Source organism: Spea bombifrons, chromosome 1 (assembly GCF_027358695.1).
Source record: "Spea bombifrons isolate aSpeBom1 chromosome 1, aSpeBom1.2.pri, whole genome shotgun sequence".
Classification (NCBI taxonomy): Eukaryota; Metazoa; Chordata; class Amphibia; order Anura; family Pelobatidae; genus Spea; species Spea bombifrons.
The window spans coordinates 43,520,124-43,532,165 of record NC_071087.1 but is presented as its reverse complement, the minus strand read 5'-3'; the positions used below and the strand labels follow the sequence as shown (position 1 = coordinate 43,532,165).

The window sequence follows — 12,042 nt, the reverse complement described above, 5'->3', positions numbered from 1 at the left end:
GACCTCATCGTGAGGTCGAAACGTTGTTGTCCTTCTCCTTCAATAAATCTGCCTGATGGAACCCTTGAGTGCCTGGAGCCTTTTTCTATTTTGAATCACTGGCATTAATAACATGTTCAAGAGGTCCCTAAGAGGACCTCTAACCATTTAAAAAAAAAATATATATATATATATATATATATATATATATATATATATATATATATATATAGAAGAATACTAAAATATATAAAAAAAATAATAAAAAAAACCTTACATCCCATTGCCCACAACACAACATCTACCCAGTATAACTCTCCTGCCCCTGTTCACAACCCCCAAACCGTTAAGCCATAAGCCCAGGAATTCTATGAATAATGTACACCTTAAAGTATGTTCCCTATAAGTTCTGGAAAAGTATGGAAAATCTATATAAATCAGGTACCGTATTTATGAAATCAGGATGCCTGACTTGATAAACTTGGAGGGGATTTTCCATCACTTTACCTAATTTTGTGAGGATTCAGAGAAAAACTATATAAAAAAGGTTTTTTTTTTTTGCTCGTTTTTACTAAATTTCTCATCCAAAATTTTCTGCTAATTATTTAACTATGGTATCAAAAGAAAGATCTATCTCTCCTTAAAAAACAATATATAGTTTACATGGGTACACTATTCACAGCAAAAGAGAATAATCGCTGAACTGACATATCGCAAAAATGGCAAAATTGCTCCAGGACTTGAGGTACCAAAATCCCCTGTATTTTTGTTGTTGTTTTTTGTAATAGAGAGCACTGATACCAATAAATTACAGTTCCTTTATGCTAAAGGAATAAAATTTGTTTTGTTTTGTTATGGTTTGGTCTTTTTCTGATTTCATACACGCTCCCTTCTAGTTCTCACGCGTTTACAAAACGCGCCTCTTCCAAACCGCGCGAATTTATGATGAAACGCCCACTGAGGCGGTTCTAAACACACGAGACAAACAGTATTTTACAATTGTTTCCAAAACGGTGGACGTTTCATGTCAAAATTACTGAACAGTATAAACCTCGCTCATACAACCCAGTATTATATACACAATATTGGCTTTTTGCTATAAGTGAATGTTTGCGGCGTAGTCTTTCTTGTTAAGGACTCGGTGGACATTTTTAGTAATGGCATGCTGAAATTATTTACTAATAGGTCAAAACAGTTAGTGACTTTTAAACACATATAAACGTTTATCGGCTTCCTGTATAGTGTATTCACCATGGCGTAAGAAAGTAACATAACAAACTAGGAAAAAGTACGATTACTGTGCCAGTGTCAAACATGGATGACGCTTATACCCCTGGGTAAGTGCGCATGTTTGTGACGTAGTCAGATCAAGCGCCGCTACACGCTCGAAAGATCAGCTGGGAAGTCCAGAAGAATACCCTGGGTTTTAAAGAGTGATCGATAACGTAAAAAAGATGAACAACCGACTGCAGGAAATACGCGCCAGGCAGAAACTGCGCAGGAAGCTGCTCGCCCAGCAGGTTGTACAAATTCATACGTCCCAAGTGTCATTGTTTCCGAGAAACAGTCCGTCGTTTATTGCATTGCTCTTTTAGCAGGTTAGAGCAATAGAGCTTTGTCACAGAGATCCTCTGCAAAGTGGATTGAAAATGTAGTTAAACCTTAGTTTGCCTTAATTCCTTCCTCTCCATGTCTTATGTGACAAACAATTGGCACAAGGCCCTGATTCCTCCTACAACACACCCCATTGTCATCTAGTCATGCCAGCCATGTCCAGGAGGTATCTATCTTTCTCATGGAGTTGTGTGTGTGTGTGTGTGTGTGTGTGTGTGTGTGTGTGTGTGTGTGTGTGTGTGTGTGTGTGTGTGTGTGTGTGTTACACATTGGAATCATTCTGCACATTTATTTGTTAAAATACAGTATATGTTGAAATCCTGCACGTGTTGCTTGTTGACAAATGAAACAGTTGTTGCTCTCCTACCAGCGTATGATTACTGAAAGATGGTAGCGTGGTGGATAATACCGCATTTGCTCAATTATTAGGGGAAAAAAGAGCCTGGATATGACTGCCCTAAAGGAAAAATGTTTTAGTAGTACATACTAATTCACATGTAAACTATTTTTCATATTTAATAAAAACTGATTGAAAAAAAATGTGTTTTTTTTTTTTGCCAACCTGCCCCCATTTATTGCTACTCTACCCACCAGAAATGCCTTTTAACCCCCTATATGACACTCTGGCCCCCAGATATGCTTTATACTTGCCTATATGCTACTCTGCCCTCCCCCCCCCCGAAATGCCTTTAACCCCCTATATGCTGCTCTGCCTACAGAATGTCTTATGTCCCTCCATATGCCAGTTGCCCCCCCCCCGACTTACCACTGTTTCCCCAGACTTGTCCCAAGTACTTCAGACTCCCTGGTGTCTAGTGGGGGCAGCTAGTGGACGTCAGGGCAATGTGCGTAGACATCCTCTGCTGCCCGTTATTTCCGCGAGGGCTTCTATGACAGAGCACCGGCGTGATATGACCTTCCAGTGCCAGTCATAGAAGCCCCCAGAGGAAGTGCTGGCAGCAGCGGAGGCTACCAGAGAGGAGGATCCAGGTCCCCTGCAGCGCTGCAAGGGATCTGGATCTTAGTCTTCTAGTCAGACCTCTATGTGAGGTCTGATTATAAGACAACCTTGAATATAAGATGAGGGGTGTTTTTTTTTTTTTTTCAGAGCATACGCTTTCCTTTGATCTGCACAATGTAACAAGAGCCAGACAGGTCTGATAATAAATCTGTTTATTAAACTAGAATGGAAAAAAAATGACATTTTCTATCAATTTTATAGTTCAACGGGAAATTAAGTTTGTTTTAACATGGTAAAATTAATTGTCTCTGAATTATATGTGCTGTACCTGGTGTAAATAATGGGAATTGCATTATAGTCTATATTTAGCTGCAGACAGCCCAAGTTTGGTCCTCTACTTTGGAAATGATTGGGAACCATGGAATTTAGTAGTAAATCCAAATAATTTTTGAATGATTGATACCGTGTTGTTTCAGGTTGTACAGAAATTACGGTTTATTGATATTCAACGTTATTTTTGTACTGTAGAAACTATGTCGCTTCTATATGTCTCTGTAGCTGTAATAACACTTTATTTATTTTTTTATTGTCCTTTGCAGCTGGGAGCTGAAAGTGCCGACAATATTGGAGCTGTACTAAACAGCAAAGAGGAGCAAAGGGAGATAGCAGAAACAAGAGAAACTTGCCGGTAAGTCTACACCTGGCTGTTTGCCTCCTTAGGATCATGGGAGTTGTAGTTTTGGCAATGCTAAGCTACGACTTGATGTATTCAATGTGCCCCAATAAAATATGGCTGTAGAGTCTGTGGACACTTCCTAAACACATGGCCCTGGACTAGCTCCTCAATTAAAACCAAACTAGTTTCTGTGCGGTGAAGATCTTTTAGATTTCTGCAGTCTGGTGTCCGTACGATGTATGCATCTTAAAAGGTGAACCTTTTGAATCTTGAATGCATGCTGTAGATGGTGGGGTAAGTGCAAGTCGTAAAGTGAGTCTATCATTCAATATGATGATGGTATACTTTAAAGGCTGTGCCAAATTGCTAGCAAATATATAACTCCTGAAAGATCAAATTTCATTGGGTGTTACGTATAAAAATTTGATTGTTCTACAAAGTTAAAAAAGCTGTTTTCAACCTGATCTGATCAGAAGCAACATTCCGTTGTGAGTTATGGAGATAAGAGCTGTTTTCAAATACTGGTTTAAATATAGTTCGAAGCTTTAACGTGTTACCTTTTGTTACCTTACTGTCACACACCTGGAATCACCGCTTGTTATAATGCCCAGACACCAATAATCATGTAAGTGGCCATTAATAAATATTTTCTTGTTCTGTGAAGTGCTTCGTATGACACAGCAGCTTCAAGTTCAAAGCGCAAGGTACCTGAAGAGGAAGCCAACGAAGAGGTGGTGGAGGAATGCAAGGTAAATACTTAAGGAGAAATGATGCTTATATTTTCAAAGTTAGTTTATTCTGTGGTATTACGTCTCAAGGTGATTCTAACATACGCAATGAGAAATGACCTTAGTACTTATTGTGCTGCTCATTTACAGTATCTTGACAATTCTTTTTCAGATAACATTAAATACTTTTTTTTAGCAATAAATACAACATGTTTAGCCATTCTTACTTGTTGAGTTGAATAAGAATAAGGAATTGGTCCCAAATGGCACAGGCAGCGGCAGTGTCCATAACACGCTTCAGTATGGATCTGACGGTACATATGGACACTGCTGGCCTCTATATTGAAGGTGTTTTGTTGTGCCTGCTGGCTTCAAGAGAAAACTGGAAGTGTGGCTTTTCTTTTATTCAAACTCTTCAGATAACAATGGTGCTCGCCTTCATTTTTATATACAGTGCCTTGCAAAAGTGCCCCAATTAGCTTCCTAGGTTGTAATGTCACAAAATTAGTTTCTTATTTTGTGACATTACAACCTGGAATTAAAGTGGGTTTGTTGGAGTTTTGTATCATTTGATTTACACAACATGCAAAATGTTTTGTATTGTGAAACAAACAAGAAAAAATACAAAAATCAGAACGCTTGAGCATACATAACTATTCACTATTCGACACTTTGTAGAGCCACCTTTTACAGCAATTACAGCTGCGAGACTCATGGGCTATGTCTCTATAAGCTTGCCACATCCAGCCGCAAAGGCAAAACTGCTCCAGCTCCTTCAAGTTGGTTGGGTTCCGCTGGTGTTCAGCAATCTTTAAATCATACCACAGATTCTCAATTGGATTGAGGTCTGGGTTTTGACATTTAAATGTTTCTCCTTAAACCACTTGAGTGTTTCTTTAGCAGTATGCTTAGGGTCATTGTCCTGCTGGATGGTGAACCTCCGTCCCAGTCTCAAATCTCTGGAAGACTGAAATACGTTTCCGTCAAGAATTTCCCTGTATTTAGCGCCATCATTCCTTCCATGTAATGCAAAAAAATTGGAACAATGGCGAGAGGGGTAGATACTTTTGCAAGTAGTGTTGTAAAAGGTAAAGTTTAGTGTTATTCATTTTCAAACATTCAACTGTAAGAGTTTGGTGGAGCTGATAAGATGGCTGAGAGTCTTAGGAGTAGCAGTACACAGCAGTGAGTGAGACAGAGATTGCATGTCCCTGTTGGAAAATCTATGTACATTCGTTAATCTAATGTTCAAAAAGTCACTTGTGCTGATTTCCCTTTCAGGATACAGTTGAACCACAAAAAGAGGAGGAAAATCTGCCTTATAAGGAAGAAATTTATAAAGACTCCAGCACCTTTTTAAAGGTATGTAAAGAAATACTTTTTACAAATAACTATATATGATATCATTGTAGAGAGCCAAATGAAATGTGTGTTTTCCTGAATAATGTGTAAATGCTGCTGGATGTGCTGCATAGCTCATGTCATGCAGTTTAGTGACGTTTTCACTGATGTCTGCATTAATAAACATAGTGCTGCTTTAGCGCTAAATCCAGCCACCTGGGAGAAGAGCTCACTAGGATCTGTAATGGTTATACATGTAGACATCTGGTCATTATGCACTTACGTTAAATCAAACCAAATTGGGTACACTGTCCTATCAGGTCATCTTTGTTGGAAGAAATCTATACTTCCGAACGCTTACTGCAAGGTAGGTTTATATTAAGGTGACTTGGCCTTTAAAGATCAATAATGAAGTATTCAAGAACATTTCAAGATTAAAACGGGATGTGTTCGATTTATGTTCTGATTCTGATTTGAGACCTGAGTAACATCAGAGTATCTAAGTGTTGAATTTGTTCCATGTGGCGTCTCTTATCCAGTAATGACCAGTGATATAGCAGTAAAATTCTAGATTTACTCAGTGTGTTCTAAAAGAGAAACGTTCCATGTTTCTTGTACAGTGTGAGTGTGTGTGAGAGGGATAGAGTATGTGTGAGAGTGTGTGAGTGGGTAAACATTGCAAAGTGTCTAATTCAATCCAAACCCATCATATGTTTAAAATAATATCGATGGTTCTATCATAATTTCTCTTTGCACAGTTGACACATTATAAGGTGGACGATTAAACGCAAATCCAAATCATACAAAATATGAGTTTTTATTTCTGTTTTCAGGGAACCCAAAGCCTGAATCCTCACAATGATTACTGTCAGCATTTTGTTGATACAGGACACAGACCGCAGAACTTCATTCGAGATGTTGGTATGTTTGTTTCATGCAGGCACCCCTTAAACAGCGTGTACGTAATTCATCGGGTCTTTTCCTTTGTTGAAACTGTGCTACGTTACAAGGCCGGGACATCTTGCTGACTCGTTTGGTCATAACTGTTTAATGACGACAGGTTAAATATCTAGAACTGTTATTACAAGCAAATGGTCGTATTTGGAACCCTGATATTCCAGAATGCTTGAATGATCTGGATGATTAACAGACAGCTATCACTCAGGCTGTGACGCATACAGGAAGTTAATGTGCCAAGCGACATGACATGATAGTTCTGTACATACCTTACACTTTATTTTTTGTTATAGAACATATTTTATCGGATTTCTATTTCTACAGGATTAGCAGACAGATTTGAAGAATACCCAAAATTAAGGGAGCTGATCAGGCTGAAGGATGAACTAATAAGTAAATCCAACACTCCACCAATGTAAGTGCACGTTTCTCAACTCTATCTGCATGTAAAGAGTTCCAACAGTGCGATCACATGTATTCTAGTTTTTGTGTTGCCGTTACCTTGTATGTACTATAGAATGGAAAGTATCTAGAACAGTGCAAGCGCAAGTATAGTTTGGGGTACGCTGGTAAATGTCTCTATAGGTAATTGTGTAGTGTCTCTGGTTTTGTGCAGTAGTGAAGCTGTGGGAAGACGTGAAGATATAATGAGCTTATCTATAAAAAGTGATTCTAATGCAAAGTTTGAAAAGTGAGCTTCCTGCTGATTGGACCATTCCATTGGTTGCTACAGCAAAATTCATACACGCACAGACTTAATGCCTATTGTAGAGACCATCTAATTGAACTGCTTCTTTTGAGGTCTGTTGAGATTAGATAGTCTTGAATCACAATCGTTTCATCCTTTACTCCTCATCTTATAGTGGGTTAAATCTACGCCGTTTTTGTTTTTTTACCACTTTCCATGACAACCACAATGCCCATTTTTTTTATATTTCAAAATAAGGTACTTACAAGCAGACCTGGAAACCTTTGATCTGCGAGAGCTGAAAAGCGAGTTTGATGTGATCCTTCTGGAGCCTCCGCTCGAGGAGTATTACAGAGAGACTGGTATCGCAGCTAATGAAAAGTGGTGGACCTGGGAAGATGTAAGTTATGAATATTGTTTCTTGATTTACTTTTTAATTCGGGATTATTGTTTACATGTTTAAACGTGCTTTGTATGTAATACGAGTACGTACATAACAGTTGTCGCATATAGTAGTTTCATTAATATTTATGTTAACCCAACACAGTGACTCTCCTGCATGTACTTCTGTATAGTGTACTACTGAGCCATGCAGGGACTGTCAAGTTGAGTTTTGTGGGAATTGTGAATATGCCACTTACGGTAGTGTTTATTATTATCATTATTATTTATTGTTTTATATAGCGCCATCAAATTCTGTAGCGCTGTACAATTGGTGGACAGGACATAACAAGTAGTATATTAAATAACAATTTGACTTACAGAGACAACGGGTGAGGGGGCCCTGCTCAAACGAGCTTTATACGATATATATCCTAATGTCTGTGTGTGCGCTAAATAGGATACATTTATTAAGGCTACTCAGATCTAAAACCAGAAATGCTCCTATATTTATAAAATTATATTCACTCAGTCACAGCAAAATTACGATTAAGATTACATGAACAATTTGTTATTAGTCATCCAAAAAAAGGGTCTAATTTTTACCAAATCAGCTAACTTCCATTCCACAGCCAGCCTCAATGCTATACCTTTTTTTTTTTGCTCTGTATTTGGCGAAACATGCTCAGTGTTTTGTGTTTGAGTTGTTTGGCTTTATATTCTATACATTGAATTATGCTCAAGTGGGCCTTCTGGGTCCCCTAAATAGTATTGCAAGAAAAAAAATATCAACAAGGGCTACCACGATCAATTAAATTAAATGTATTGGGCCTTCTTACAGCATCAAAATCCTTGGCACACTGCAGAGTAAAGGAGCATCCAATAGGTGGCGCTAGCAGTATGCTTCATACAAATCTACACACAGTATGTTGTACGCTGATTGTGTAGGCTGTCATGACACTGCTCTCCAATGTTGTGTACACAAAGTATAAACAAGCACACTTTATCGTGAATACATATCACCAAAAGGAATATAATGAAATAAGCCAAAGAAATAAATTTAAAAAAGTACATTGTGTGTATATAGTAACACACGATTGTGTTGGCTGCAAAATGTTTAATGGTACGAGGAGGTGAATGAGTTAATACAGTACATTGAGTAATGGTTACATCACACATGCACATCATGATCATAATAACTTAATATAAAAAGCACTGTCCCCATGAAATGCATCCATGGGTGATTCTTTTTATAGCCAAGCAGATTCATAAAGAAAAGTCTGTATTACGATAAAATGTGAGTCCCGCCTATTTCCTGCTTGTATTTGGATGCTGCTTATAAACTGATTTGATGCCGTAGTGTAAGAAGGTCTAATTTAACTTTAAATGTATATGCTCACGGAAATCATCTTTCCGGTACCTGATACATCGGTCTAAATCGGTGTGAATAATTCAGGATTAAGAGGATTATCTTTGAGGCTCCACCTGAGATGCTGCATTGATTTGCAGCAGTGTGTTGGGTGAAAATCTCCTTTTATCTCCTTTTTGCCAGACAATCTCCTTTTTATTGTGTTTGCCGGCTGTGGGATAAGTGCTGTGAGCAAAGGTCAGCTCGGCCACAGACATATTATCAGTAAAAGGAATTGCTTGAAACCCCATATGTATCGCTTGTCCAGAGAAATCAACTCTTCAAACAGCTTGATTCTTTCTCGGGATTTTTATTTCCTATATTTTTTTTTTTTTTTAATAACATACCACAAGAATTTGAGCAGAAATAAGTTACGCATAATATATTTAGTTTTTTTAATTGGTCGTTTTAGAGCTTTGACCATGTTTACCTCTTGTGAGGCATCTGAAGTGCCCGTTGATCCTTTAAATTTGCAGGTTAATTTCACGAGCGGGTTTCGTGTGCACGCTTTCTCTTTTTATAATTATTTTCGCTCTCTGTTACGGATACTGAGCTGCTTCTGCATTTACAAATCGAATATGTTATTGTGAAAACTTGCATTCCATTAAAAAGCCTTTTGGGGCTTTAGCACGAAGTACAGAAGTAGGGGGGCCTTTGGCTATATGAAAGAGTTCTATAATTGAGTTTGAGTTATTCGTTGCGCCTTTCTCTTTTTCATTTCTAGATCATGAAGTTGGATATAGAAGGCATCGCGGGCTCAAGAGCCTTTGTGTTTTTGTGGTGCGGCTCCGGAGAAGGTCTGGATTTTGGCAGAATGGTGAGGAATTATAATGCTAATCCCCCGGTATAGTGCCCCAGTTTAACAGGTAAATGTAAAAAAAAGATTTTAGTATGCTCTGCTCAAAGCAACATAAAAAGTAGAGGACAAGAGCCGGTGGGATGAAAATATGACATTGTGTCTTTATTTTGATGACTTAAGACCTTTAACTGTTTTAGATGTTTTAAGCCAAATTTTGTTTTAAGTCCTGTCCAAGATTGCTTTGCGGACTTCTGTTCATATACATATACATTGAATATTGGAAATATCAGGCAAGAAATCCAACGCAATGTTCTTTGGAGACTGAATATTTGTATTTCGAGATAACTTCTACAGATTATATAGTAAGATTAGCCAAACATTGTTTTCTATTTTCTCCCATTTTTGAAGTGTTTGCGCAAATGGGGTTTTAGGAGATCAGAAGATATTTGTTGGATTAAAACAAACAAAGACAACCCTGGAAAAACGAAGACATTGGATCCAAAGGCGATATTTCAGAGGACGAAGGTATGGTACCTCCTTATTTTAGTTCAACCGCTGTCTGCTTTATTCATGAGTTATCCAAGCAGGCTGAAACATAGAAAGAATGTTTTTTTTATGGCACTAATATAAAAGTATTTCACTGTTTAGCTACATTTATCTAGGTACGTAGCTCATGCTAATACTTTCTATGTTCCTATAGGAGCATTGCCTCATGGGTATAAGAGGAACCGTGCACCGCAGTACTGACGGAGACTTCATCCATGCAAATGTTGACATTGACCTCATCATCACTGAGGAACCCGAAATTGGCAACATAGAGAAGCCAGTTGAGATTTTTCACATCATTGAACATTTCTGTCTTGGAAGGAGACGACTCCACCTTTTCGGACGGGACAGCACAATAAGACCAGGTCCTCGTTTCTTGTATACATTTTGAAACTTGTTTTAATGTGTTAAACGTTACAAAATGATGTCCCTTCCCTTTGTGTTATTGTGAACACTGATATTAACTGAGACCGTTTTGGGTGCTTTTGTGATCTCCTGGGTGAGTCGTCACTGTGGTTCGCTGAAGTCCCAGAGCCTTAGTTAATGGCTTTTTAACCCTTTAAAGGCTGATAAATGTCATCTGTTGGCTTTTGATACCTTTTTAGCCCACATCACTTTGCAAGACGATATGAATAATGTGGTTAATTGGTTGATTTAGTAACTATGGGGCCAGGTAGGATTGATTTTGCTTTTTTTTGTGTTTATTCGGCTTATGTTTGTCTAATAAAATTAGTTTGATTTGAAACATTCAAGTGTAACAAATATGCAGAAATAAAAGCAAATGATCTTTTACAGCGTTGGGTGTGTAGCAGAAAATATTCATGTGGTATTTTATGTATGACGGGTCCACTATAAGGGTATACTTGTTTGTCCTCCAACATAAACTTGTTAATTTTTCCTCTCTCACATATCCTTATTCTGTTTTTTTTTGTTTTTTTTTTCCTCTTTTTAGGTTGGCTGACCGTTGGTCCTACACTTACAAACAGCAACTTTATTTCAGAGACTTTTGCTTCGTATTTCACTGCTCCCAATACCCCTCTGACTGGATGCACAGAGGAGATTGAGAGACTGCGCCCCAAGACGCCTCCACCTAAATCAGACCGTGGGTTTGGTGCATCCAGAGGCGGTGGGCGAGGTGGACCTTCGGCGGGCCGTGGAGAAAGAGGAAGAGAAAGGAACCGGGGCAGTTTTAGGGGTGATAGGGGAAATTTCCGAGGACGTGGTGGACCACACAGGGGAGGATTTGCCCCTCGCTGATTCATTCCAAAATGAGATTTTTTTTAAAAAAAAATTTGTTTTAACCTCTAAATCCTTTACAAAAAAAACTCATTAAGTTAAGAAAGGATGCTTAAAGTTTTGAATGTGATGCAACTTTTTGAAAACTGTAAGAATTGTACTTACAGAACTCTTTGCTAATAAATATTTTTTTTATTTAACAAGGAATGGACTCATGACTCACAGGTCATTAAATGCTCGCAAAGCATTAAGCACATTTTGCATTTTCCTTTCCAGTTATTTGAGAACGATAAAGCTTTGAAATTTTTTTTTGATGATGTTGGTTACAAAAAAGAGCCCCTGCAAACTGTTGTATGTATTTCTGTGATCCTTCACAGTGCTAAAATGTAGTTCTTTCATTCATTGATTCAGACAGGGACACCCCTTACCTTAATTGTTCCAAACATTTTTTTAGGACACCTTTATAACTTGTACTGATTTTGTACAAATTTCAGCCTTACGACATGTTTCTGTCTCTTTTATACAAGCGCACTAGTGATGCTCGGCTGTTTTTCTAATATTCTCTTTAACCAAGGGTACTGCGGGGTTCCATTACGATCCATACTACCCTGCTTGAAGCATCTTTTAAAGCTTTCAAATCAGTGGGATCTGTTCACCATCTGCTATACCTGAGTAATGTTAGGATGGTGACAGCTTCATTTCTATACTGTGTGGAACATTGTCCTAAA

At 38.1% G+C, this 12,042-nt stretch overlaps 1 protein-coding gene across 1 annotated transcript; it reads left to right on the top strand.

The window, feature by feature from the left end:
- The first annotated feature begins 1,348 nt into the window (after positions 1-1,348).
- Positions 1,349-11,439, top strand: METTL14 (methyltransferase 14, N6-adenosine-methyltransferase subunit). Its single transcript, XM_053461431.1, has 11 exons — positions 1,349-1,499; positions 3,154-3,242; positions 3,895-3,979; positions 5,240-5,320; positions 6,133-6,220; positions 6,581-6,671; positions 7,203-7,344; positions 9,458-9,550; positions 9,941-10,057; positions 10,233-10,443; positions 11,031-11,439. The coding sequence occupies exons 1-11, from the start codon at positions 1,434-1,436 to the stop codon at positions 11,333-11,335; spliced, it is 1,368 nt and encodes a 455-aa protein (XP_053317406.1). The 5' UTR covers positions 1,349-1,433; the 3' UTR covers positions 11,336-11,439.
- The last annotated feature ends 603 nt before the right edge of the window (positions 11,440-12,042 follow it).

What these genes read in the sequence shown, in the direction of transcription:
- METTL14 (XM_053461431.1), top strand. Translation starts at nt 1,434, where the DNA reads ATGAACAACCGACTGCAGGAAATACGCGCCAGGCAGAAACTGCGCAGG. An exon ending in GGAAGCTGCTCGCCCAGCAG is followed by an intron (nt 1,500 to 3,153) that starts GTTGTACAAATT and finishes TGTCCTTTGCAG; the next exon opens with CTGGGAGCTGAAAGTGCCGA. An exon ending in AGTGGTGGACCTGGGAAGAT is followed by an intron (nt 7,345 to 9,457) that starts GTAAGTTATGAA and finishes TTTCATTTCTAG; the next exon opens with ATCATGAAGTTGGATATAGA.